This window comes from Moschus berezovskii, chromosome X, assembly GCF_049115385.1.
Source record: "Moschus berezovskii isolate FMDL1 chromosome X, NW_MosBer_1.0, whole genome shotgun sequence".
In the NCBI taxonomy this organism is placed as follows: Eukaryota; Metazoa; Chordata; class Mammalia; order Artiodactyla; family Moschidae; genus Moschus; species Moschus berezovskii.
The window spans coordinates 50045529-50073217 of NC_142488.1; the positions used below are offsets into that span (position 1 = coordinate 50045529).

General features: G+C 43.3%; 1 protein-coding gene and 1 non-coding gene across 9 annotated transcripts in view; one reads left to right on the forward strand and one right to left on the reverse strand.

The window, feature by feature from the left end:
- Window positions 1-4155: 4155 nt before the first annotated feature.
- Window positions 4156-4263, reverse strand: LOC129535312 (U6 spliceosomal RNA). Its single transcript, XR_008681586.2, has one exon. It is a non-coding gene; the product is annotated as a U6 spliceosomal RNA (small nuclear RNA).
- Window positions 4264-6957: 2694 nt separating this feature from the next.
- PHF8 (PHD finger protein 8) overlaps window positions 6958-27689 on the forward strand; it is a 105868-nt gene continuing 85136 nt past the window's right edge. The window contains exons 1-2 of one of the 8 annotated variants that reach the window (XM_088834139.1): window positions 6958-7383; window positions 8586-8775. In XM_088834139.1, the coding sequence (XP_088690265.1) occupies window positions 8678-8775 (98 nt within the window). In that variant the 5' untranslated portion in view covers window positions 6958-7383; window positions 8586-8677. The other 7 variants (XM_055438066.2, XM_055438067.2, XM_055438071.2 and 4 more) reach the window with 7 other exon arrangements.

Sequence of the window (27689 nt, forward strand, 5' to 3'; positions counted from 1 at the left end):
TTCATTGGAAGGACTGATGCTGAAGCTGAAGCTCCAATACTTAGGCCTCCCGATGCGAAGAACTGATTCCTTAGAAAAGATCCTGATGCTGGGAAAGATTGAAGGCAGGAGAAGTGGATGACAGAGCATGATGAGATGGTTGGATGGCATCACCAACTCAATGGACATGAGCAAGATCTGGGAGTTAGTGATGGACAGGGAACCCTGGCTTGCTACAGTCCATGGGGTCGCAAAGAGTTGGACATGACTGAGCAACCGAAATGAACTGAACTGAACTGAAAGTTCTTGCTCTGCAATGTCCATGAGTACCTTTTTATTTTGTAATAATTTACTGACAAATTTACTGCCTGAATGCTAGCAGTTCCTGACCCAGTTCTCAGGCCAGAGTTAATATTTGTGTATAGTGGCAGGGACAGGTTCTGTGACAGAAAGGCAAGATTGCCTCTCATCACAGGTCCCATCACTACCCCCATGCAGAGGCCATCCTTTCTCTCAGGGCTGCGGCTACTGCTACCTCTGCTGCTGCTGCTACTGCTGCCACCATTGTCACTGACACAACGTCCCCCACTCCAGGCCCCATAGTGCCCCAGACTGCCCCTGATTTGCTTATACATACCAGGCACTGCCATGTCCACAGGCTGTGCTCACTGCCACTCAGTATATCTCTTCTGCTCATGTGTATGCTCCATTGTCACACTGGACCATACTTAAAAGACACAGGTTCAAACATAAAATTAAGAATGTCAAGACAGTGACAGAAGAGCATTAAATCAAGCCTGAAGTCTTTTCTGGGAGTACAGCTCTGTACATCTGGCACACCCCAAGATGGCCATGGAGGAGTGGGTTGGTGTTCTTAGTTACCTAGTTTGGCACCTGGGGGACTATCTTGTTAGTTTTCATTCTAAGTGAGCGTAAACCATATTTTGCTTCTGTGATTCAAATTATGCAAAAAACTGTTGATCACCTTCTCCTATTACATGGATCTTAGAGTCACCAGTTGCTATTAGATTAATGAATGGAGTTGTGAAAAGCCTGGAGTCTGGTCCTGTATCGCCAGGAAGCCCAGCTTGCATACATACTAGCCATATGGCCTTGAGCAGGTGGTTTTAAGTGTCTACACTCAGCTTCCTCATCCATAAAATGGGGATAGTACTAGTACTAGTCCCTGGAGAAGGAAACGGTAACCCACTCCAGTATTCTTGCCTGGAGAATCCCATGGACGGAGAAGCCTGGTAGGCTACAGTCCACGGGGTCGCAAAGAGTTGGACACGACTGAGTGACGGAACGGAACGGAACGGAACGGAACTAGTACTAGTATCTACTCATTGGGTTGCTGTAAGGATTGAGTTAATGCATATAAAGAGGTTAGAACAGGTGCTTAGCACACAATAACTTCTCAGATAATGTCATTCATCGTTATTTTGTCTTCTGTTTTCACTGTCTTTGTACTTTCAAGTCTATTTTGGAGCAAGTCTGTTCTTATGTAATGCTTTCCCATTTTCCCCCTGTTTTTCTTCATGAATTTTATAGTTCACTTTGGCCCTCGTAATTTTTTATCTCAACAGTATATGTATGTACATTTAGACAGATTAATCAGAAAAGAGCTCGCTGAGGTTCCTTCTAGGAAAGCAAGCAGGGATTGAATGGTGGTCAGGGTGGATCTTTAGTCTGTTTGGATGTTAATTTACAATGGGAATGCATTTCCTATTGTTTATATAATTAAAAGTAAATATTTACAGCTGTTAAGTAGAGGTGGGGTAGAGGAGGAAAGTTTCCAGGGCAGCCTTGTGCTATGGCGGCCAGTTCAGATCATGCACTGATGTTGTAAGGCACAATTGGAGCACACATTTTCAGGGCATCAGCGGACTGCCTCCCAACCAGGGCAGTGTGAGTTACTTTGTCAGCAAATCTAACTGGCTTGATTTAGCCCCCTGACAGCTTTGCTTTCCCCATTATCTTTTATCCCACAAACCTTACCACCCAAGATCACTGGGAATAATTTTAGGGATGGGTACCACTGTACCTAGGTCAAACACTACCTCCTGTGAAACCTTTCTTGACACACCCACTGAATACATTTGAATTAATTGTGGTTCTCTTTCTGTTTCTACATTCATACCTCTAGTTAGCACTTGAGAGGGTTTGACCTTTTAAGCCTTGTTATTGTTCATTGAATATTGCCTTCCTAACTAGATTGTACAGGGTCTCTAATTCATGTCTGGAGACTCCACCCCCAAACCCCACCAGTTCATCATAAATGTTCAGGAGGTGTTATTGACAGACAGCCCTGAAATGGCCCCCACAACCAAATTAGGGACTTTACACTTTTTATTCCTTCTATCCTGTCCCTGGCCAGCTCTTCCTGTTATTCAGGTCTTCTGCTCACATGTCAGCTTCTCCAAGAGGCCTTTCTTGACTATTTAAAATAGACTAGCATCTATTTAACGGAGAAGGCAATGGCAAGCCACTCCAATACTTTTGCCTAGAAAATCGCATGGACAGAGGAGCCTGGTGGGCTGCAGTCCATGGGGTCGCTACTAGTTAGACACGACTGAGTGACTTCACTTTCACTTTTCACTTTCACACATTGGAGAAGGAAATGGCAGCCCACTCCAGTGTTCTTGCCTGGAGAATCCCAGGGACGGCGAGCCTGGTCGACTGCCATCTATGGGGTTGCACAGAGTCAGACACGACTGAAACAACGCAGCAGCAGCAGCAGCAGCAGCGTCTATTTAAATCTTTGTCTCATAACTTGTTTTATTTTCCTCATTGCACTCACTGCAGTTTAAAATTTTCTTCAGTTCAGTTCAGTCGCTCAGTCGTGTCCGACTCTCCGCGACCCCATGAATCACAGCACGCCAGGCCTCCCTGTCCATCACCAACTCCCGGAGCTCACTCAGACTCAAGTCCACAGAGTCGGTGATGCCATCCAGCCATCTCATCCTCGGTCGTCCCCTTCTCCTCCCGCCCCCAACCCTTCCCAGCATCAGAGTCTTTTCCAGTGAGTCAACTCGTCGCATGAGGTGGCCAAAGTATTGCAGTCTCAGCTTTAGCATCAGTCCTTCCAATGAACACCCAGGATCGATCTCCCTTAGAATGGACTGGTTGGATCTCCTTGCGGTACAAGGAACTCTCAAGAGTCTTCTCCAACACCACAGCTCAAAAGCACCAATTCTTCAGCGATCAGCTTTCTTCACAGTCCAACTCTCACATCCATACATGACCACGGGAAAAAAACCATAGCCTTGATTACTTAACTCAATTGTCTCACTCTCTGGAATGTGAACCACAGGAGAGCAGGGACCTTGTCTGAATCCTCAGTGTCTAGAACAATACCTTGTATATAGTTGTTGTTCAGGTGTTCAGTCGTGTCTCATTCTTTACAACTCCATGGACTGCAGCATGCCAGTCTTCCCTCTCCTTCACCATCTCCCAGGGCTTGCTCAAATTCATGTCCATTGAGTTGGTGATGCCATCCAACCATCTCTTCCTCTGTCGTTCCCTTCTCCTCCTGCCTTCAATCTTTCCCAGCATCAGGGTCGTTTCTAATGAGTCAGCTCTTCACATCAGGTGGCCAAAGTACTGAAGTTTCAGCTTCAGCATCAGTCCTGCCTGCCAATGAATATTCAGGATTGATTTCCTTTAGGATTGACTGGCTTGATCATTTACAGTAGGTGTTCAGTAAATATATGAATGAATTGGACATGATTATTGACTGATCTCCATGAAGAATGTTAATTCCATGAGGGCCAGGACCTTTTCTCGGTTACTACTATATCCTCACACCTAGTACAGTACCTAGTGCTCAAGAATTGTTGGGTGAGTGAATTAATGTTCGACACACTCTTTAACCCAGCATATTCAGAACTGAACTTAGTCTCTTCTGCATGAAACCTGCTTTTCCTTCTATGTACCCTGGCTCAGTCAATGGCACTGTCATCCAGAAATGACTCCCAATCCATAAATGAACTCACACTCCTTTCACTCATTCATCTACTATTTTCAATTAATCTCCTAGCCCTACCTATTAAACCTCCAAAATACCCCACTTATCTTATCATTTTCTACCCCCTGCTGCAACTATTCTGATTCAGGCCTCAACTTTTTTCATGACAATTGAAACTGCCTCCTCTCTGCCTTCCCCCTTTTCTGCCATTTATTATGGAATCCTTCATAAATTTGTATGTCATACTCATACAGGGACCATGCTTAATCTTCTCAGTGTCTTTTCAATCTTAATATATGTGCTGCTTAAACAAACATCCTTCTGCCTTTGTGTGAAGTTAAGAAAGCTTAGCTGCAGGGTTTGTCACCCACCATATGGTTATGTGGTTATATGTTTTATAAAGTTTACAAAGTGTAATTAAACCACAATTGGTTAAACTTGCTGTCCCTTTCTACTGAGAGTTTTCTTGGTCACATTTTCCTTGTAGGTGGTATTGGAGCTGCCTCAGACATTTTTGAGATTCATCTAAGTAGAAGTTGATTTGTGGGATAAATTTAGTTTGGGTTTAGTGGGGACATCTATATGTTTGTTCCATTTCCATTTATAGTTATTACCCAGGTATAAGAATGACTTCTAGAAAAACTTTACCTTTTAATGTAATTTTGAATTTGCAAGTCTATATTCTTTTCCTAGTGAAATGAACCTCACAAACTGTATAAGCTTCAGGTCCCACTAAACCTGGACTGTCCTCTGCCTAAGCCACAAATGTGACTCTGTTGCTTCTGCTCAAAAACTATAGTGATTTCTTATAGCTTACAGGATAAAATTGAACAGTCAACTTTTTTGTAAATGTTTTCCCATGTTCATCCATGCATTTGTACACAATGTTCACTTGTGTGTGTGTCTGTGCATGTGCACACACTCAGTGGTGTTTGACTCTTTGCAACCCCCATGGACTATAGCCCACCAGGCTCTGTCCATGGGATTTTCCAAGCAAGAATACTGGAGCGGGTTGCCATTTCCTTTTCCAGGGGATCTTTTCCACCCAGGGATCCAACCTACATCTCCTGTATCTCCTGCATTAGCAGGCAGATTCTTTATCACTGAGCTACCTGGGAATCCCATTTGTACATCATAATCCTTTTACACACAATGTTCTTGTTAATTTAGTGAACTTTTATATACTCTACAAGTCTCTCTGAAATCTTCCTTGACATCATCAAGCGGCTTCTGAGGCACTTTCTTGGCCTCATTCTACATTTTGCAAGAGGTATCTGTACTGGTGGCTCAGAGGTTAAAGCGTCTGCCTCCAATGCGGGAGACTCTGGTTCGATCCCTGGGTCGGGAAGATCCCCTGGAGAAGGAAACGATAACCCACTCCAGTATTCTTGCCTGGAGAATCCCATGGACGGAGAAGCCTGGTAGGCTACAGTCCACGGGGTCGCAAAGAGTCGGACACGACTGAGCGACGGAACGGAGAACGGAACGGATCTGTACTTATTGGATGCTGTATTCCAATCGTTTACTTGTAGCCTTGTCTCCTGAGCTGGCTGGCAATTTCCCACTGCAGAGTCCCTTTTTTTTCATCATTCTATCCCAAGGGCTTCCCTGGTGGCTCAGAGGTTAAAGCGTCTGCCTCCAATGCAGGAGACCCGGGTTCGATCCCTGGGTCGGGAAGATCCCCTGGAGAAGGAAACGGTAACCCACCCCAGTATTCTTGCCTGGAGAATCCCATGGACGGAGAAGCCTGGTAGGCTACAGTCCACGGGGTCGCATAGAGTCGGACACGACTGAGCGACGGAATGGAACGGAATCCCCAGGGCCTAACCCCCTCATCACTTAGGAAATCAGTGTGCACACACGCATTTTCTTTTCTAAAGCAGTGGGACCCGTCAAGAAAATGAAATAGTAAGAGGATTCCTGCAGAATTTTCTAGACTGTCTGAGAAAACCAGCGCCACCCTGAAGCATGTGTTGGAGTTCCATCCCCTCAACCTCTTCTATTCCATCCTCAGGCTGTAGTAAGAAAATCATGGGGCAGGTGCATGGAAACTCTTCAATTGTATCTGAACTGAACTGGGGGGGGGGGTGGTGGTGGTGTGGGTGTGAAAGTGAAAGTTGCTCTTTCGGGTCTGACTCTCTGCGACCCCATGGACTATACAGTCCATGGAATTCTCCAGGCCTGAATACTGGAGTGCATAGTGTTTCCCTTCTCCAGGGGATCTTCCCAACCCAGGAATTGAACCCAAGTCTCCCACACTGAAGGCGGATTCTTTACCAGCTGAGCCACCAGGGAAGCCCAGACAGGGTTGGGAAGTACCAAAGAAGAGAGATTTCAGAGGGAGCTGGGAAATTGACAGAGGCTTTATGCAGGGACTGAGGGCAGGACCCCCAGGGGTCGTAGAGGGTGCAAGGTTCAACTTTCTGGCTCTGAAACTGAAGCAATTTGGCTTCCCTAAGCCCGTGTCCTCAATTGGGGATGATAGCTTCTCTTGCAGTGTGAAGATTAAAGACCTGGAGACCCTGTGAAACAGGCCGACCTGCTGAAGGTGCTCAGCGAACAGGAGCCTCTGTGAGTACTCGCCCCCCCCCTCCACCCCCAACCCCCCCCCCACCCCCAACCCCCCCTCCCCCCACCGCCACCTATTAAGTTTGCGGCGCACAGTCGCAGAGTTCACCTCCTCTCATAAGAAGCTGGGGAGGAGTGGGAAGACAGAGAGAATGTGTGTGTGTCATTGTCTGTTGGCGGTGGGTGCTTAACTCCCTGCTTGCCCGGAGGAAGTTGGGAAGCCAGGGAAGGCTCTGGCCCCACTCAAAATGGAGCCAAGTGCCTGCCTCGCCTAAGATGGCGGCCTCTCCGCCTCTTGGTTCCGGGTCCTCGGCGTCGACTGGGTACCTGGGGAGTCCAGCCGGTCCAAAGGTGGCCGAGCCCCGCCCTGCTTCTCAAGGTGACGCTCCGCCCCTCATGGCGTCACATGGGAGCCGGGGCCCGCCTCTGCCGCGGTTACCTCGCGAGTCCGGACCTCATAAGATGGCGGTTGGGTCGCCTCCCCACGGCGGTGCCGCCACTCTCAACATGGTAGCTGTTTATCCCGTATTTCTCCTGCCCTCTCCGCCCCAACTTCCTCGTTGTTTTGAATAAACTTTATTGACTACTCCGAATTGCCTATCACCGCCACTGAGCATCTCCCAGCGACTTTCCGGACTGCTTTTCTCCAACCCGGCCGCCGGTTCGTCTCCTTCTTCGTTGGTTTGCTCGCGGCGATCTCCTGCCAGCCCAGCGACGCCGCCGCTAGCCCGTTCATTGGGCGGCCGCTGGACTAGGCCCGAGCCGAGGGCTCCAGTAGGCCCTAACGGCCGGGGCCAAGGCAGAGCTGTGGAGAAGGCTGCCCTGAAGCACCGCCGGGCGGCCAGCGAGACCCAGCGGGTGGTTGGAGGGTAAGGCGAGCGAGATTCGCCGCGTTGCCGTGACGATCCCACAATTCGGCGCGCGCAGCCTGTGGGGCCGGAACTGCCGGCCGAGCCTCCCGCTGAGCGAGGCGCTGAGCAGCTCCGGAGCTAGCCTGGCCGCCGGCAGTTCGGTAGGACTGAGCTGCGCGGGCTTGAGGACTCTCTGCAGCTTTACAGATGAGGAAGTCCCTGTAGGGTTCGGGACCGAAGACGTTATTGTCAGGTTTGGGGCGTGAGGAGGTTCCTGTCAGTTTGGGAGGCGTGAGGAGATTCTCCTAAGTTTCGGGGGCTGGAAGGATGTTCCTGTCACTTTGGGATCTGTGATGAGATACCTGTCAGTTTTAAGGGGGCAGAGGAGTCTTGGTCAGTTTGAGGGGCCTGTGAGGAGATGTCTGCCAATTTCAGAGCTGTGGGAGGAAAATCCTCACTTGGTTGCGGAGTGTGAGGAAATTCTAGTCAGTTTCAGGGGTTTTGAAGTGAACTATTTGAGTTTCTGGGGTGCAACAGAAGCCTGTCAGCTTTGAAGTAGTGGGTGAGCTGATCAGTTTTGGGATTGAGATTTATTTCAGTTGTTGTGGTGATGAGACTCCCGTCTGGTAGTGGATGGAATAATTTTGAAAGTGAAGGAGCAGATCATTTAAACTCTCAGAACACGACCCCAGAACTGTGCTTTTAGTTGGGCGCCTAGTCTTGTCTGCCTCGTTCCTGAAGGCATCGAGATAATTTTCGAGTAATCTGAGGACTTCCAGGGGTCCCTATTCTCTCTCTTGTTGCCTCTATTTTTGGAGTGAGAGAAGGGGCTTTTTCTAAGATACCCCCAGCCTCACCCTCTAGGCTGTCGTTTGCGTCATAATAAAGAGAGCCCTGGGAAGCAGCGTTGCTAACAAGGAGAGGGTGCAGTGAAAGATTAAAGGAGCTTCCTGAAAAGGCGTCAGATCTTTCCCTGAAATCCGGAAAGAAGTTATCACTGACCCAGGGGGCTGAAGGAGGTGAGGAGGGAAAATAAAGCTTCAAGAGCAGAGCGCTGTTCTTTATTTGTTAAAGCGGCCCGTGGACTTTCTCCAGTTGCCCCCTACAGCCCCAACCAGCTGTGTTGCATCCTGGCAGCAGCGGTAACTGTCCATTTGAGAGCTGAGGGTTGGTACCGTGGGGGACCTGATTCACTCTGTAAAAGTGTCGTTTGTGCCCAGCCTTGATCCAGAGGGGACGCGTGCTGCCGCCTCCTGCTCCTTTTGAAGCTAAGAACCTGGCCCACTGCAGAACGCTCCAAGGCCTGGTGAAGATGGCTTCAGTACCAGTGTATTGCCTCTGTCGGCTGCCTTACGATGTGACCCGCTTCATGATCGAGTGTGACATGTGCCAGGACTGGTTTCATGGCAGGTAAGGAGGGCAGGGCACCCTGGACAGGGTGCCGTGGCCAGGTGCTCACTGGTTTACTCCTTTCTCTGGTTCAGGTTCCTCCTCAGAAACATAATTTCCCCTCTCTCTGGGACAGTTAGGTCCAACCCACCCCCAGACACAGGTTCTTACATCCCTCCTTGTAGATTATGGCCTAGCTTAACATTGACATTTGGTTTCTCCTCTTTTTTCTTTTCCTATGTGTATTTCTATTTTGAACCCTTCTTCTATTTTTTATTTTTTTTTCCTTAGAAAAATACTTTCTTTTCAGTTACAAAGAATGTATCATCTTTGTATTCTGGTAATTTTGTTTTTCCTCAGAAGCTGGCTTTGGGAGAGACTGTACTGCATTTTTGAGATATTTGAGTCCAACAGACATGGATTTGAGTTGTGGTTTTGCAGCTTACTATCAGAGTGACCTTGGACAAGTTGCTTTGCTTCTCTGAGTCTCTTTGTCTTCAGGCAGACAGAGTGTTTTCTTTATCTATTAGATAAAATATATCTAATACAAAGCATTTTTGCATGCACCTAGTAAATGGAGGCAGAAATGCAGTAGTATTTTATTTCTACAATATTACCTGCAGAACCATCCAGGTAAATTGAATTAAGCAGAGGAGATATTGGGTAAAACAGTAGGAGTAAAACCACTAATGAATTCCCTCTAGGTAACCATGTGTGCATATAAGCACCTGTCACCCAGGATTCCAGAAATGTTAGTGTGTGGAGTAAACCTGTAATGTTATCCCATTATTGGGACTCCTGTCCCAGCTCTGGAAAGAAAACCATGAGAGGATTTGTACATTGGAGTACAACAAAACAGTGTATGGCGCCCTCCTGCTGTTGCATGTTGTTAGGTTCTAGAATTTTCAGTTGTTATCAGTCCTTTTCAAAGGGAGACTTCACAGGGGCTCTAGTGACCTGCCAATGCAGGAGACACAGGAGATGCGGGTTTAAAATACCCTGGAGGAGGAAATGGTAACCCACTCCAGTATTCTTGTCTGGAAAATCCTATGGACAGAGGAGCGTGGCAGGCTACAGTCCATGGGGTTGAAAAGAGTCGGACGTGACTTAGTGACTGACCACATGTGCACTTTCCAAAGGAGGTGTTCCTGTTACCACACCCAAGACCAAACTGAAGGTGTTGGTACTGGTAAAATTCTACTCTTAGCAGGGACTGCCCCATGCAGCACATCCAAATTCATATTCAGCTGATCTTTGTTGAGTATTTACTGTGTGCCAGGTGCAGAGTTCTATTCACTGCCTCATATTATTTCATTTAAAAGGGGGCGGACCTAGATGATGGGGTCTTTTTCTTTCCCCTGGAAATAAATGGGGATTAAGATGTCTTTCAGAAAAAAAAAAAAAAAGATGTCTTTCAGGATTCCTGGTATCTTTGCTAGTGCTGATCAAGTCACTCCTCTGCTTAAAATTCTTTCAGTGATCCTCCTACAGAATAAAAATCAGTCTCTTTTGTGCGACAGACAAAACCTTTTGTGATATACTTGTTCAGTCTCATTTACCACCACTCCTCCTCCCTTGTTCTTTATATCCCAGAAAGACTGAACTACTTATAGGTCTGGGAAAATTTTATACTTCCTTATGCCTTTTTATCTTTGCACATGCTATTCCCACTAATGTCCTTCCATTTACAACTCATAGCATACCTCTTTTGTAGAAGGCCTCCTTTTGGGTTCCCATGGCACTTTATGTATATTCTTATTGAAAGTAATTATTTCATCATATCATAGTTATAAGTATATTTTTGTCACTAATTAGCAAGAGCTACCTGAGGGCAGAGATGCAATCTTTTCATATTTGGTATCCTCAGAACCTAGTTCAATGCTAAACATATAATAGATGCTGAGTACATTTTTCAGTGAACAAATGAGTGAATCTTCTTGATTCATTGCCTGTGGCCCTTGCTTTGGATTGTGTAGGTTTAAACTTTGAAAAGTGAACTTCTGCACGCAGTACAGAGACCCTAACTGTGCAGTGTGGGAACAGGAAATAGGAATGAATGCTTCCTGAGTGCTTACTGCGTGCCAGGGCCCATGACAGAGACTTGGCATACATTTATCACATCTAATGCAAATCCAAGCCTGAAAGTTAGTTCGTTTTCAAATAATATTAAAAAAATTTTCCCTGACTATGTAAGTGAGACATGTTTATTGTAGACAATACAGAAAAGGAATAAAGAAGGAAATAAAAATCATCCATGGGCCTTTTATCCAGCACAATCTACTGTTTAATTTTTTGTTGCATTAACTCCCATCGTTTGACTTAGAATATAAACATGTATTTTATTGGGTTGGCCAAAAGATTCATTTGGGTTTTTCTGTCACATCTTACAGAAAAACCTGAACCAATTTTTTTGGCCAACCCAATACAGTGTGGGATTGTATTATAAACACCATTTTGTAACATGATTTTTATTCCTACTTAACATTATAAAGTTAAGGTCATTAAATATTGATCTAAACATGATTTCTGATATCCCATTATATATCTGTGTCATCAGTTACTCGGTCATTTCCTTTGAGGTTGGATACTTAGGTTGTTTCTACTTTTTTATATTATAAATAATACTATGATGTGAGGGAAACTTCAGGGTTTCTGGAAATGTTTGGCATTTTTATTTGGGTGCTCGTTGAAACAAAAAGGAAAACATTGTGGTAAGCATCTTTGCACAGTAGAGACCTGACATTTATAAGGAATACTACTGAGGCCTTAAGAATTCCAAATTTACAATATGAAAACGTGTTTATGGGCCAGGCCCCTCCTTGATCACATTTCTGTGGTGAGTCCTGTGTTTCTGTGCACACCCTGACATAAGTTAACTGCCTTAGTTTTTTTCCCTATGCAAGAGGCCAAAATTTTATCTCTTATCATGCTTTTCTATGGACTGCCAGAGAATAAGGAAGCCAGCTGAGAATCAGGTCCTTGGTGGGTGGCTGTTCTTGGTTGCTAAGTGCGTTGCACACATGCACACACACACACATACATATGCACACATCCTAGGCTCATAGTACTTTAGCATAATTGAAAGTTGCTAAATATTATGCATTTTTCATGGTTGCCCACAATAGTTAAGCCCACAGATGCCTGTGAGTGGGTGAGTGAAAGTCTCTCAGTCGTGTCCGACTCTTTGCGACCCCATGGACTGTAGCCTCCTCCATCCATGGGATTTTCCAGGCAAGAATACTGAAGAGGGTAGCCATTTCCTTCTCCAGGGGAACTTCCCGACCCAGGGATCAAACCCGGGTCTCCCTCATTGTAGGCAGAAGCTTTACCGTCTGAGCCACAAGGGAAACAAGCCCACAGATGCCTGTAGATGATATAAATCTGTTCATATCTCTGATGACTTCCAAAGGCCAGATTTCTTAAAGTCCAGTTAGGGATTAGTAATGCCATGTTACTTTCTGGAAAGGTTATAACACGGAAGATGACTATTCCATTTTGCTGGTGAGAATCTGGAACTCATGGAAGTTAAGTTACTCTTTGAGTCTGGATTTGAAATTAGAATTATCTAGCTTGAGACCAGGTTCTGAAAAGTGGAAAAAACAATGGTAGAGCTCCATTCCTCTATTGTAAGGGGCTGGATTTTGAAGAGCACTTTGATTTGTAGAGCAGTGGTTCTCAAACTTTAGGGTGTATCAGAATCACTTGGAAGACCTCTTAAAAGATAAGATAGGTAGGCCCCACCCGCAGGATTTCTGATTCAGTATGTGAGTGGGAGCCACTCTCAGAACCACTGATTTAGAGCATTATTCTGTCTCAATTCCTTCCCATTCTGTGGAGTGTGACAGCTTCTGATATTGTGGAATGGGTGGGCTAATATATCATAACTGTACACTGTTATTCTCAAAATGTGGTTCATTAACTGGAAATTTGTTAAAAATGTGAATTCTTGGGTTGGAACCCAGCAGTCTATTTTAACAAGCAGGTAGATTCTGATGTATCCTAACTTTTGAGAAACCTTGCTGTACACTAGTGGGGGAAGTTAGTTGGCAAGCATATATCTGGGGCTTTGACAAAACCTCACTCCTTTACAGTTTTCTTATCTATAAAGGAAGTATTGTTTGGCACATCCCCAGGGTGGTGGCTGTGGTGTGGACTCTTAAATTCTAGGGAAATTGGCACTGCCTTCAGATCTGGGTTCAAATTCTGACTCTGTTACTTTTTAGCAAAGGATTTCATCTCTGTTAAACCTCAGTTTCCTCAAGAGAGGTTGTGATGATTTAAATAAAATGGTAATGACCATTGTTTATTGAGTACTAGCTAGTCTGCCACTCTTTATGCTAAACACTTTTCTTATGAAACTCTAATACTTTGACCACCTGATGTGAAAAGCTGACTCGTTTGAAAAGACCCTGATGCTGGGAAAGATTGAGGGCAGGAGGAGAAGGGGATGACAGAGAATGAGATGGTTGGATGGCATCACCAACTCAATGGACATGGGTTTGGGTGGACTCTAGGAGTTGGTGATGGACAGGGAGGCCTGGCGTGCTGCGGTTCATGGGGTTGCAAAGAGTTGGACACGACTGAGCGACTGAACTGAACTGAACTATTTTTAATATTTTTTTTGAGTTTTAAAATTATCAATTCAATTCACTTAATAGTTATAGGACTATTTAAATTATCTATTTTATATTGGATATGTTGTGGTTGTTTGTGCTTTCCAAGGAATTGATTCGTTTCTTCTAAGTTGTCAAATTTAGTGTGTACAGTTGTTCATAATATTCCCTTATTATCCTTTTGATGTCTGCAGGCTGGCTCTGTGGTGACATCTCATTTCATTTCTGATATTGAAAATTTCTATCTTCTCTTTTTCTTTTCAGAGTTGCTATAGGTTTGTCAGTTTTATTGATCTTTTCAGAAAGCAAGCTTTTTATTTCATTGAATTTCCCTATTGTCTTTCTGTTTTCAGCTTCGCTGATTTCTACACTTTATTTCCTTCCTTCTGCTTGCTTTGGGTTCATTTTGCTCCTCTTAATGTCTTGAGGTGGGAGCTTAGGTTATTGATTTGACACTTTTCCTGTATTCTAATATAAGTATTTAGTGCTATCAGTTTTCCTCTTAGTGCTGATTTAGCTGTGTCCCTCAAATTTTGATGTTTTCCTTTTCATGGAGGCTAATTACTTTACATTATTGTATTGGTTTTGCCATACATTGACATGAATCTGCCCCGGGTGTACATGTGTTCCCACCTCCCTCCCCATCCCATCCCTATGGGTCATCCCAGTACACCAGCCCTGAGCATCCTGTACCATGCATCGAACCTAGAGTGGCAATTCGTTTCACATATGATAATATACATGTTTCAATGCCATTCTCCCAAATCATCCCACCCTCACCCTCTCCCACAGAGTCCAAAGGACTGTTCTATACATCTGTGTCTCTTTTGCTGTCTCGTATACAGGATTATCGTTATCATCTTTCTAAATTCCATATATATGCGTTATTATACTGTATTGGTGTTTTTCTTTCTGGTTTACTTCACTCTGTATAATAGGCTCCAGTTTCATCCACCTCATTAGAACTGATTCACGTGTATTCTTTTTGATGGCTGAATAATACTCCATTGTGTATATGTACCACAGCTTTCTTATCCATCCATCTGCAGATGGACATCTAGGTTGCTTCCATGTCATGGCTATTATAAACAGTGCTGCAATGAACATTGGAGCACATGTGTCTCTTTCAATTCTGTTTTCCTCGGTGTGTATGCCCACACACCGAGGCATACACCATCGGAAGGAGTGCGATTACTGGGTCGTATGGCAGCTCTATTTCCAGTTTTTTAAGGAATCTCCACTCTGTTCTCCGTAGTGGTTGTACTAGTTTGCATTCCCACCGACAGTGTAAGAGGGTTCCCTTTTCTCCACACCCTCTCCAGCATTTATTGCATGTAGACTTTTGGATAGCAGCCATTCTGACTGGCGTGAAATGGTACCTCATTGTGGTTTTGATTTGCATTTCTCTGATAATGAGTAATGTTGAGCATCTTTTCATCACTCTTAATTTTTTATTAGCTTAGGGACTTCATGTTTGACCTGTGTATAGAAGTATGTTGTTTACTTTCCAGGTGTTTGTAGATTTTCCTGTTATTCTGTTACTGTTTCTGGTTCGTTTCCATAGAATATACCCAGTACAGTTTCAGTTCCCATAAATTTATTGGGGTTTGTTTTACGGCCCAGGATATGGCCTGTCTTGGTATATGTTTCCATGGTCACTTGAAAAGAATGTGTATCCTGCTGATGTTTGAAGGAGTTTTCTGTAAATGTTGATTTACCCCTGTTGGTTGATGGTGTTGCTGAATTCTTCTCTGTCTTTGCTGATTTTCTGTATAATTGTTCAGTCAGTTGTTGAGAAAGAGGTGAAGTGTCCAGGTATAATTGTCAATTTTTCTATTCTTCCTTTCAGTTTTATTATTTGCCTCATATCTTGCAGCTTTGTTGTTTGATGAAGATGCATTTAGGAGTGCTGTGTCTTGGTGGATTGACCCTTAAATTATTATGTAACGTGCTTCTCTGTCACTGGAAATTTTCTCTGCATGGAAGTCCATTTTATAGGATATTAATATAGACATTAAAATAGCCACGCCTTTCTTTTGATTAATGGTTCCCTTATGTCTTTTTATATCCCTTTACTTTCAACTGACACCATTATATATAAAGTGAGTTTCTTGTAGACAGCATATAAGTTTGGAATTATTTTTTTCTACTCTGCTAGGCCTGGCGTGCTGTGATTCATGGGGTCGCGGAGAGTCGGACACGACTGAGTGACTGAACTGAACCTCTGTAATTGTTGTATTTAGATCATATGTACTTAATGCAATTATTGATGTGTTAGGGCATAAATTGGTAATTTTTTTGTTTTGTTTGTTTTCTCTGTTCATTCTGTTTTCTTTCTCCTGCCTTCCTTTGGGTTACTTAAATCTTTTCAAGAATTCCATTTTGAATTATCTATAATAAATTTAGATATAAATATATATATATATAAATAAATTCATCTATAATGTTTTTGAGTGTATCTCTTTGTATAGCTTTTTCATTGCTTGTTCCAGGCATTGACGTAATACATACATAACTTATCACAATCAACTGGTATAGACATTTTACTAGTTTGAGTGAAGAGTAGAAATCTTATTTTAAATTTCTTTATGCTCCCCTGCTATAGTTACCTTAAATATTTCATCTACATATGTTGAGAACCATATCATATAGTAGTATAATTTTTGCTTCAACTGTCAAACGTGATTTAGAAAACTCAAGTGGAGAAGGAAAATATATTGTACGTACCCATATTTTCCCTGGTGGTTCAGACGGTAAAAGCATCTGACTACAAAGCGAGAGACCCAAGTTCAATCCCTGGGTCAAGAAGATCTTTTGCAGAAAGAAATGGCAACCCACTCCACTCTTCTTGCCTGGAAAATCCCATGGACGGAGGAGCCTGGCAGGCTACAGTCCGTGGGGTTGCAAAGAGTCAGACACGACTGAGCAACTTCACAACCAACAACCCATATTTTCACTGTTTCCCTTCTTCTGTCTTACTTCCTGGTGTTCTTAAGAGTCCTTTTATCATTTCCTTTCTGTTTAAAGAACATCCTTTAGACATGCTTTTAGAATTGGCCTATTGGCAACAAATACTCTTAGTTTTCCTTCATATAAGAATGTCTTGATTTTCCTTGAATTGCTGAGGTGGTCTTTTCATTTGATATTAGATTCTAGGTTTCTAGTTCTTTTCAGTCCCTGAAAACTGTTGTGCTACTGCCTTTTGGCTGCTGTGGTTTCTGATAAGAGATGTTCTGTCATTTAAATTGGCATTCTGCTTTAGGAAATATCATTTTTCTCACTGATGTCAAGACTTTTTCTTTGTATTTTTTATGTTCAGGAATTTGATTTTTTTTTTTTTTGGCTGTACCACATGGCTTGTGGGATCTTAGTTCCTGAACAAGGATCAAACCTGGGCCACGGCAGTGAAAGCACCGAGTCCTAACCACTAGACCATCAGGGAGTTGCCTGATTATACTATTTCTGAGTGTGGATTTCTTTGGGTTTGATTTTTGTTTTAGTCTACAGGTTGCTGAAGCTCTGTTCATTTTTCTCAATCTATTTTATTTCAGTTTTATTGAGACGTATTTGACATATAGTACTGTTTAAGGTATAGAGTATAATGATTACTACAATTAAGTATAGATACAATAACTATACCACAGTAAGGTGTAGAATGAAATGATTACCACAGTTAGTTTAATTAACATCCATCATCTCAGGTAAGTACAAAAAAGAAAGGAAACTAAGCTTTTTGCTTGTGATGAGAATTTTTAGGAATTACTCTTAGCAATTTTCAAATATACCATGCAGCAGTGTTAACTATAGTCATCATGTTGTGCATTTTATCCTCAATACTTACATATTGTATAACTAGAAGTTTGTACCTTTTGACTACCTTTATGCAATTCTCCCACCCCACCCCCACCTCTGGAGGGTAACCACAAATCTCACTTTTTCTATGAGTTTGGGTTTTTTCCTAGATTTCATATATAAATGAGATCGTAGAGTAGTCTTTGACTTATTTCACTTAGCCTAATGCCTTCATGTATCTGTTGGCCATCTGTGTGTCTTTGTGAAAATGTCTATTCGGTTCGTCTGTTCACTTTTTCTTTTAATTGGAGGATAGTTGCTTTACAATATTGTGTTGGTTTCTGCCATATATCAACATGAATCAGCCATAGGTATACACATGCCCCCTCCCTCCTACCTCCCACCCCATCCCAACTCTCTAGGTCATTACAAAATACCAGGTTTGAGCTCCCTGTGTCATACAGCCAATTCCCACTGGCTATCCATTTTACGTATGATAAAGTACATATTTCAATGCTACTCTCCCAATTCATCCCACCCTCTCCTTCCCCAATTGTGTCCACAAGGCTGTTCTCTGTGTCTGCATCTCTATTGCTGCACTACAAATAGGCTCATCAGTACCATCCTTCTAGATTCCATATACAGGCATTAATATATGATATTTGTTTTTCTCTTTCTGACTTCATTCTGTATAATATGCTCTAGGTTCATCCATCTCATTCAAACTGACTCAAATGTGTTCCTTTATATGGCTAAGTAATATTCCATGGTATGTATGTGCCACAGCTTCTTTATTCATTCATCTGTCAATGGACATCTAGGTTGCTTCCATATCCTAGCTATTCTAAATAGAGCTGCAGTGAACATGTGTCTTTTTCAGTTTTGGTTTCCTCAGGGTATATGCCTAGTAGTAGGATTGCTAGAGTGTATGGTGGTTTTATTCCTACTTTTTAAAGGAATCTTCATACTGTCCTCCGTAGTGGCTGTATCAGTTTACATTCCCACCAATAGTGCAAGAGGGTTCCCTTTTCTCCACACCATCTCCAGCATTTATTATTTGCAGTTTTTGATGATGGCCATTATAATGACGTAATACCTCATTGTAGTTTTGATTTGCGTTTCTCTAATAACAAGAGATGTAAAACATCTTTTCATGTGTTTCATCTGCCCACCTTTTAACCAGATTTTTTTTTGCTATTGACCTGTAGGAGTTCTTAAATTTTAAATAATAACTCCTTATTTAATATTTAACATATGAATTGCAAGTACTTTCTCCTGTTCCATAGGTTGCCTTTTTATTTCTGCATAGCAGAAACTTTTTAGTTTGATGTGGCAAACCAAATTTTTGATTTATTTTAGATATTGTTTATTTTTGATTTTGTCACTTTGTGCTTTCAGTGTCCCAGTGAAAAAATTATTGCCAAGGTCCACATTAAGGAGCTTTTTTCCTGTGATTTCTTCTAGGAGTTTCATGGTTTTCAGTCTTACATTTAAATCTTTAATCCATTTTGAGTTAATTTTTGTGAGTAATATAAGTCAGGGGTCTATTTTCATCCTTTTACATTTGTTTTTTTTTTCTTTTTTTAATATAAATTTATTTATTTTAATTGGAGGCTAATGATTTTACAATATGTATAGGTTTTACCATACATTGACATGAATCCTCCACGGGTGTACATGTGTTCCCCATCCTGAACTCCCCTCCCACCTCCCTCCCCATCCCATCCCTCTGGGTCATCCCAGTGCACCAGCCCCAAGCAGCCTGTATCATGCATTGAACCTGGACTGGTGATTCATTTCACATATGAAAATATACATGTTTCAATGCCATTCTCCCAAATCATCCCACCCTAGGCCTCTCCCACAGAGTCCAAAAGACTGTTCTATATGTCTGTGTCTCTTTTGCTGTCTCGCAAACAGGGTTGTCGTTACCATTTTTCTAAATTCCATATATATGTGTTAGTATACTGTAACGCTGTTTTTCTTTCTGGCTTACTTCACTCTGTATAATAGGCTCCAGTTTCATCCACCTCATTAGAACTGATTCACATGTATTCTTTTTAATGGCTGAGTAATATTCCATTGTGTATATGTACCACAGCTTTCTTATCCATCCGTCTGCAGATGGACATCTAGGTTGCTTCCTTGTCCTGGCTATTATAAACAGTGCTGTGATGAACATTGGGGTACACGTGACTCTTTCAATTCTGGTTACTTTGGTGTGTATGTCCAGCAGTGGGATTGCTGGGTCATATGGCAGTTCTATTTACAGATTTCTAAGGAATCTCCACACCGTTCTCGATAGTGGCTGTACTAATTTGCATTCCCACCAACAGTGTAAGAGAGTTCATTTTTCTCCACACCCTCTCCAGCATTTATTGCCTGTAGACTTTTGGATAGCAGCCATTCTGACTGGCATGAAATGGTACCTCATTGTGGTTTTGATTTGCATTTCTTGATAATGAGTGATGGTGAGCATCTTTTCATGTGTTTGTTAGCCATCTGTATGTCTTCTTTGGAGAAATGTCTGTTTAGTTCTTTGGCGCATTTTTTGATTGGGTCGTTTATTTTTCTGGAATTGAGCTGCAGGAGTTGCTTGTATATTTTTGAGACTAATTCTTTGTCAGTTGCATTGTTTGCTATAATTTTCTCTCATTCTGAAGGCTGTCTTTTCACCTTGCTTATAGTTTCCTTTGCTGTGCAAAAGTTTTTAATTTTAATTAGGTCCCATTGTTTATTTTTGCTTTTATTTCCAATATTCTGGGAGGTGAATCATAGAGGATCCTGCTGTGATTTATGTCGGAGAGTGTTTTGCCTATGTTCTCCTCTAGGAGTTTTATAGTTTCTGGTCTTACGTTTAGATCTTAAATACATTTTGAGTTTATTCTTGTGTATGGTGTTAGAAAGTGTTCTAGTTTCATTCTTTTACAAGTGGTTGGCCAGTTTTCCCAGCACCACTTGTTAAAGAGATTGTCTTTCCTCCACTGTATATTCTTGCCTCCTTTGTCGAAGATAATGTGTTCATAGGTGCGTGGGTTTATATCTGGGCTTTCTATTTTGTTCCATTGATCTATATTTCTGTCTTTGTGCCAGTACCATATTGTCTTGATCGATCCTGGGTGTTCATTGGAAGGACTGATGCTAAAGCTGAAACTCCAATACTTTGGCTACCTCATGTGACGAGTTGACTCACTGGAAAAGACTCTGATGCTGGGAAGGATTGGGGGCGGGAGAAGAAGGGGATGACAGAGAATGAGATGGCTGGATGGCATCACTGACTTGATGGACATGAGTTTGAGTGAACTCCAGGAGCTGGTGATGGACGGGCGTGCTGTGATTCATGGGGTTGCAAAGAGTCGGGCACAACTGAGTGACTGAACTGAACTCAGGACTTTCTCTGGTGTTGTAGACAGTGTGGGGTCAGTTCATTTTCAGATAGTACCTTGATCCGGCTTATAGTTCTTAAGATCTGTAGGCCCCTTCCTATGTCAGTTCAGTTCAGTTCAGTCGCTCAGTCATGTCTGACTCTTTGTGACCCCATAAATCAGAGCACACCAGGCCTCCCTGTCCATCACCAACTCCCTGAATTCACTCAAACTCATGTCCATCGAGTCGGTGATGCCATCCAGCCATCTCATTCTCGGTCGTCCCCTTCTCCTCTTGCCCCCAATTCTTCCCAGCATGAGAGTCTTTTCCAGTGAGTCAACTCGTCACATGAGGTGGCCAAAGTATTGGAGTTTCAGCTTTAGCATCAGTCCTTCCAATGAACACCCAGGATTGATCTCCGTTAGAATGGACTGATTGGATCTCCTTGCAGTCCAAGGGACTCTCAAGAGTCTTCTCCTGCACCACAGTTCAAAAGCATCAATTTTTTGGCGATCAGCTTTCTTCACAGTCCAACTCTCACATCCATACATGACCACTGGAAAAACCATAGCCTTGACTAGATGGACCTTGGTTGGCAAAGTAATGTCTCTGCTTTTTAATATGCTATCTAGGTTGGTCATAACTTTCCTTCCAAGGAGTAAGCATCTTTTAATTTTATGGCTGCAATCAGCATCCGCAGTGATTTTGGAGCCCAAAAAAATAAAGTCTGACACTGCTTCCACTGTTTCCCCATCTATTTCCCATGAAGTGATGGGACCAGATGCCATGATCTTTGTTTTCTGAATATTGAGCTTCAAGCCAACCTTTTCACTCTCCTCTTTCACTTTCATCAAGAGGCTTTTGAGTTCCTCTTCACTTTCTGCCATAAAGGTGGTGTCATCTGCATATCTGAGGTTATTGATATTTCTCCCAGCAATCTTGATTCCAGCTTGTGCTTCTTCCAGCCCAGCGTTCCTCATGATGTACTCTGCATATAAGTTAAATAAGCAAGGTGACAATATACAGCCTTGATGTACTCCTTTTCCTATTTGGAACCAGTCTCTTGTTCCATGTCCAGTTCTGACTGTTGCTTCCTGACCTGCATACAGGTTTCTCAAGAGGCAGGTCAGGTGGTCTGGTATTCCCATCTCTTTCAGAATTTTCCACAGTTTATTGTGATCCACACAGTCAAAGGCTTTGGCATGTAGTTGGTGCTAATTGCAGGGTTTTAATCTATTGCACCTGTCATTCCCAAAGCGGTTCCCTCTGTTTATTTTAGCTTCTTCTGTTTGCTGGTCTCTTCAGTGTCTAATTTCTGCCCTGACACAAGGGGGTGGTGGTGGTCACTTTTATAGACTTACTTTTTCAGTCGTGCTTTGGGGAGGGAGGAACACTGGCTTTTGTGGGGAGTGCTCGCAGTGTCTCGCCCACACTGGGTTTGCCCCTGCTCATGGTGTGTGTGCTTTCCCAGTCTACACTGTTCAGGCTCCAGGTTGCTCTGCCAGGAACTGTATGAGGCAGGCCCTGGGTTGAGTGCACTTCTGAGATCTAAGCCGCTCAGGTTCAGATTCTTGGGTACTCCGCAAAGCTGCAGACTTGTTTGGGCCTGCGTTTTGTGCCCTTCACAGGTCCAAGCAGCTCAGGTGACCAGTTGCTTGGCGAGCACAGTCGCCCCCACTTGGGGGTTGCGTCTTATCGCCTCCCCCGTCCCAGCTGCTCGGTTGTCTGGGTGTATGACCAGCGCACCTTCTCAGGTGTGCCATATGTCTCTTCTGGGGAGCTGATCTCTGGCTGCAACCCTCCCGGCAGATGTCGACCGTTCAGAATCCCAAGAAGTCTTGGTTAGCCATGAAGCCTGCTTGCAGTTTGGTAGATGATGCCTCTCTGGGGCCGTGATTGCCCCCTCTGGCTCTGGCTGCCCTTGCCTGCCTGTCTCCGGCAGGGGATGGGCCTGTCCGCAGCTGGCTAGCTCTGCTCAGTCCTTTGTTCTGTGAGCTGGCCTGGCGGTGTCTTAGGTTGGGGCTTTTCGTGAGATAGCTATCCCACAGTCTGGGTTGCTATCTCAAGTTTGTTCCCTCAGATTGTCCTCAGGGCATTCATGCCCAGTCCTTACTCGAAGCAATGCAGCCCACGCCTCCTTGTCCAGCCCTGGCTAGCTAGTGGTGGATGTGAGCATCTGCACTGCTTCTCTGCTGGGAGTTGCTGTTAGGTATGTAATCTGTGGGTTTTAATTATTTATTTATTTTTTCTCCCAGTTATGTTGCCCTCTGAGGTTCGAAGGCTCACCATAGTCTCATCGGTGAGAGTGTTTTCTGGTGTTTGGAAAATTGTCTTTTTTAAGACTCCCTTCCCAGGATGGATCTCCATACCTACCTCTTTTGTCTCCTTTTATCTTTTGTATTTTTTCCTACCTCCTTTTGGAGACAATGTGCTGCCTTTCTGGGTGCCTGATGTCCTCTGCCAGCATTCAGTTGTTTTGTGGAATTTGCACAGTGTTCAAATGTTCTTTAGATGAATTTGTTGAGGAGAAAGTGGTCTCCCTGTCCTATTCCTCCTCCATCTTAGGACCGGCCCTCCTTTTAATTTGAATATCTAATTTTCCTAGCACCATTTAAGAGACTGTCTTTTCTGCACCCAGTATTCCTGACTCCCTTGTCCATTATTAGTTGACCATGTGTGCAGGGTTTATTTCTGTGCTCTTGATACTGCTCCTTTGGTCTGTGGGTCTGTTTTTTGCCAGTATCACACTGTTTTGATTACCATAACTTTGTAATACAATTTGGAATCAGGAAATGTGATACTTCCCACTTTCTTCTTTATCAGAATTGCTATAGCTATTCTGGGTCCTGTGTGGTTCCATATAAATTTGAATGTTGTTTTTTCTACTTCTTTAAAAAAATACTATTGGAATATTTTTAAAAATTTGTTTTTATTTGGAGGATAATTGCTTTATAATGTTGTGTTGGTTTCTGCCATACATCAACATGAATCAGCCACAGGTATACGTATGTCCCCTCCCTCCTGAACCTTCCTCCTTTCTCCCACCCCTCTGTATTGTGACAGAGCACTGGGTCTAGCTCCCTGAGTCATACAACAACTTCCCACTGGCTATCTGTTTTACATATGGTAGTGTATATGTTCCAGTGCTACTGTCTCAATTCAAAAATATGAAATGCTTTATGATTTTGCATGTCATCCTTACACTGAGCAGATGACCCACAAACTGGAGAACAATTATACCAAAGAAATTCTCACACTTTTGTGAAAGTTCTAGGGCCCCTAACAGGTTTCCTAACCTGGGGATCCAGCATAGGGACTGAGAACCCCCAGGGAATTTGACTTTGAAGGCCAGTGGGATTTGATTACAGACTTCCATAGGACTGGGGGAACAGAGTCTTGGAGGGCATAAACAAAACCTTGTGTGTACCAGGACCTAGGAGAAAGTAGCAGTGACCCAACAAGAGACTGAGCCAGACTTGCCTGTGAGTGTCCAGGAGTCTACGGCAGAGGCGTGGGTTGACAGTGACCTGCCGTGGGATCAGGGGCAATGAATACAACAGTCATCGGAGCCATGGCATGCTGGCATAAGTCCTTTTGAAAGAGGTCATCATTACCCCTAACATAGTTTGCCCTGAGGCCAAACTACAGGAAGGGGACAGCCCCACCCATCAACAGAAAATTGGATTAAAGATTTACTGAGCATGGCCTTGCCCAGCAAGTTCAGTTCAGTTCAGTCGCTCAGTCCTGTCTGGCTCTTTGCGACCCCCTGAATCACAGCACGCCAGGCCTCCCTGTCCATCACCAACTCCCAGAGTTAATTCAAACTCATGTACATCGAGTCGGTGATGCCATCCAGTAATCTCATTCTCTGTCGTCCCCTTCTCCTCCTGCCCCCAATCCTTCCCAGCATCAGACTCTTTTCCAGTGAGTCAACTCATCGCATGAGGTGGCCAAAATATTGGAGTTTCAGCTTTAGCATCAGTCTTTCCAATGAACACCCAGGATTGATCTCCTCTAGAATGAACTGGTTGGATCTCCTTGCAGTCCAAGGGACTCTCAAGAGTCTTCTCCAGCACCACAGTTCAAAAGCATCAATTCTTCGGTGATCAGCTTTCTTCACAGTCCAACTCTCACATCCATACATGACCACTGGAAAAACCATAGCCTTGACTAGACGGACCTTGGTTGGCAAAGTAATGTCTCTACTTTTTAATATACTATCTAGGTTTGTCAAAACTTTCCTTCCAAGGAGTAAGCGTCTTTTAATTTCATGGTTGCAATCAGCATCCGCAGTGATTTTGGAGCCCAAAAAAATAAAGTCTGACACTGTTTCCACTGTTTCCCCATCTATTTCCCATGAAGTGTTGGGACCAGATGCCGTGATCTTTGTTTTCTGAATGTTGAGCTTCAAGCCAACCTTTTCACTCTCCTCTTTCACTTTCATCAAGAGGCTTTTTAGTTCCTCTTCACTCTCTGCCATAAGGGTGGTGTCATCTGCATATCTGAGATTATTGATATTTCTCCCAGCAATCTTGATTCCAGCTTGTGCTTCTTCCAGCCCAGTGTTCCTCATGATGTACTCTGCATAGAAGTTAAATAAGCAGGGTGACAATATAAACCTTGACATACTCCTTTTCCTATTTGGAACCAGTCTATTGTTCCATGTACAGTTCTGACAGTTGTTTCCTGACCTGCATACAGGTTTCTCAAGAGGCAGGTCAGGTGGTCTGGTATTCCCATCTCTTTCAGAATGTTCCACAGTTTATTGTGATCCACACAGTCAAAGGCTTTGGCATAGTCAATGAAGCAGAAATAGATGTTTTTCTGGAACTCTCTTGCTTTCTCCAAGATCCAGTGGATGTTAGCAATTTGATCTCTGGTTCCTCTGCCTTTTCTAAAACCTGCTTGAACGTCTGGGAGTTCACGGTTCACATATTGCTGAAGCCTGGCTTGGAGAATTTTGAGCATGACTTTACTAGCGTGTGAGATGAGTGCAATTGTGCAGTAGTTTGAGCATTCTTTGGTATTGCCTTTCTTTGGGATTGGAATGAAGACTGACCTTTTCCAGTCCTGTGGCCACTGCTGAGTTTTCCAAATTTGCTGGCATATTGAGTGCAGCACTTTCACAGCATCATCTTTCAAGATTTGAAATAGCTCAACTGGAATTCCATCACCTCCACTAGCTTTGTTCGTAGTGATGCTTTCTAAGGCCCACTTGACTTCACATTCCAAGATGTCTGGCTCTAGGTCAGTGATCATGTTATCGTGATTATCTTGGTCATGAAGATCTTTTTGTACAGTTCTTCTGTGTATTCTTTCCACCTCTTCTTAATATCTTCTGCTTCTGTTAGGTCAATACCATTTCTGTCCTTTATCGAGCCCATCTTTGCATGAAATGTTCCCTTGGAATCTCTAATTTTCTGGAAGAGATCTCTTGTTTTTCCTATTCTGTTGTTTTCCTCTATTTCTTTGCATTGATCGCTGAGGAAGACTTTCTTATCTCCTTGCTATTCTTTGGAACTCTGCATTCAGATGCTTATATCTTTCCTTTTCTCCTTTGCTTTTCGCTTCTCTTCTTTTCACAGCTATTTGTAAGGCCTCCTCAGACAGCCATTTTGCTCTTTTGCATTTCTTTTCCATGGGGATGGTCTTGGTCCCTGTCTCCTGTACAATGTCACGAACCTCCGTCCAGAGTTCATCAGGCACTCTATCTATCAGATCTAGTCCCTTAAATCTATTTCTCACTTCCACTGTATAATCATAAGGGATTTGATTTAGGTCATATCTGAATGGTCTAGTGGTTTTCCCTACTTTCTTCAATTTAAGTCTGAATTTGCAATAAGGAGTTCATGATCTGAGCCACAGTTAGCTCCTGGTCTTGTTTTTGCTAACTGTATACAACTTCTCCATCTTTGGCTGCAAAGAATATAATCAATCTGATTTCGGTGTTGACCATCTGGTGATGTCCATGTGCAGAGTCTTCTCTTTGTGTTGTTGAAAGAGGGTGTTTGCTATGACCAGTGCGTTCTCTTGGCAAAACTCTATTAGCCTTTGCCCTGCTTCATTTCGTGCTCCAAGGCCAAATTTGCCTGTTACTCCAGGTGTTTCTTGACTTCCTACTTTTGCATTCCAGTCCCCTATAATGAAAAGGACATCTTTTTTGGGTGTTAGTTCTAAAAGGTCTTGTAGGTCTTCATAGAACCGTTCAACTTCGGCTTCTTCAGCATTACTGGTTGGGGCATAGACTTGGAATACTGTAATATTGAATGGTTTGCCTTGGAAACGAACAGAAATCATTCTGTCGTTTTTAAGATTCCATCCAAGTACTACATTTCGGACTCTTTTGTTGACCATGATGGCTACTCCATTTCTTCTAAGGGATTCCTGCCCACAGTAGTAGATATAATGGTCATCTGAGTTAAATTCACCCATTTCAGTCCATTTTAGTTCACTGATTCCTAGAATGTTGACGTTCACTCTTGCCATCTCCTGTTTGACCACTTCCAATTTGCCTTGATTCATGGACCTAACATTCCAGGTTCCTAAGCAATATTGCTCTTTACAGCATCGGACCTTGCTTCTATCACCAGTCACATCCACAACTGGGTATTGGTTTTGCTTTGGCTCTATCCCTTCATTCCTTCTGGAGTTATGTCTCCACTGATTTCCAGTAGCATACTGGGCACCTACTGACCTGGGGAATTCCCCATTCAGTATCCTATCTTTTTGCCTTTTCATACTGTTCATGGGATTCTCAAGGCAAGTATACTGAAGTGGTTTGCCATTCCCTCCTCAGTGGACCACATTCGGCTGTAGTCCATGTGATTAGGTTGACTAGTTTTCTGTGATTATGATTTCAGTGTGTCTGCCCTCTGATGCCCCCTCGCAATACCTACCTTAAAGCAAGACCCAGATTCCCCCACAGCCAGTCCATCACATCAGGAAGCTTCCTCAAGCCTGTTATCCTTGTCCATAAGAGGGCAGACAGAATGAAAACCATAATTACAGAAAACTAATGAAACTGATCACATGGATGACAGCCTTGTCTAATTCAATGAAATTATGAACCATGCCATGTAGGGCCACCCAAGATGGACGGGTCATGGTGGAGATTTATGACAAAATATGGTCCACTGGAGAAGGGAGTGGCAAACCAGTATTCTT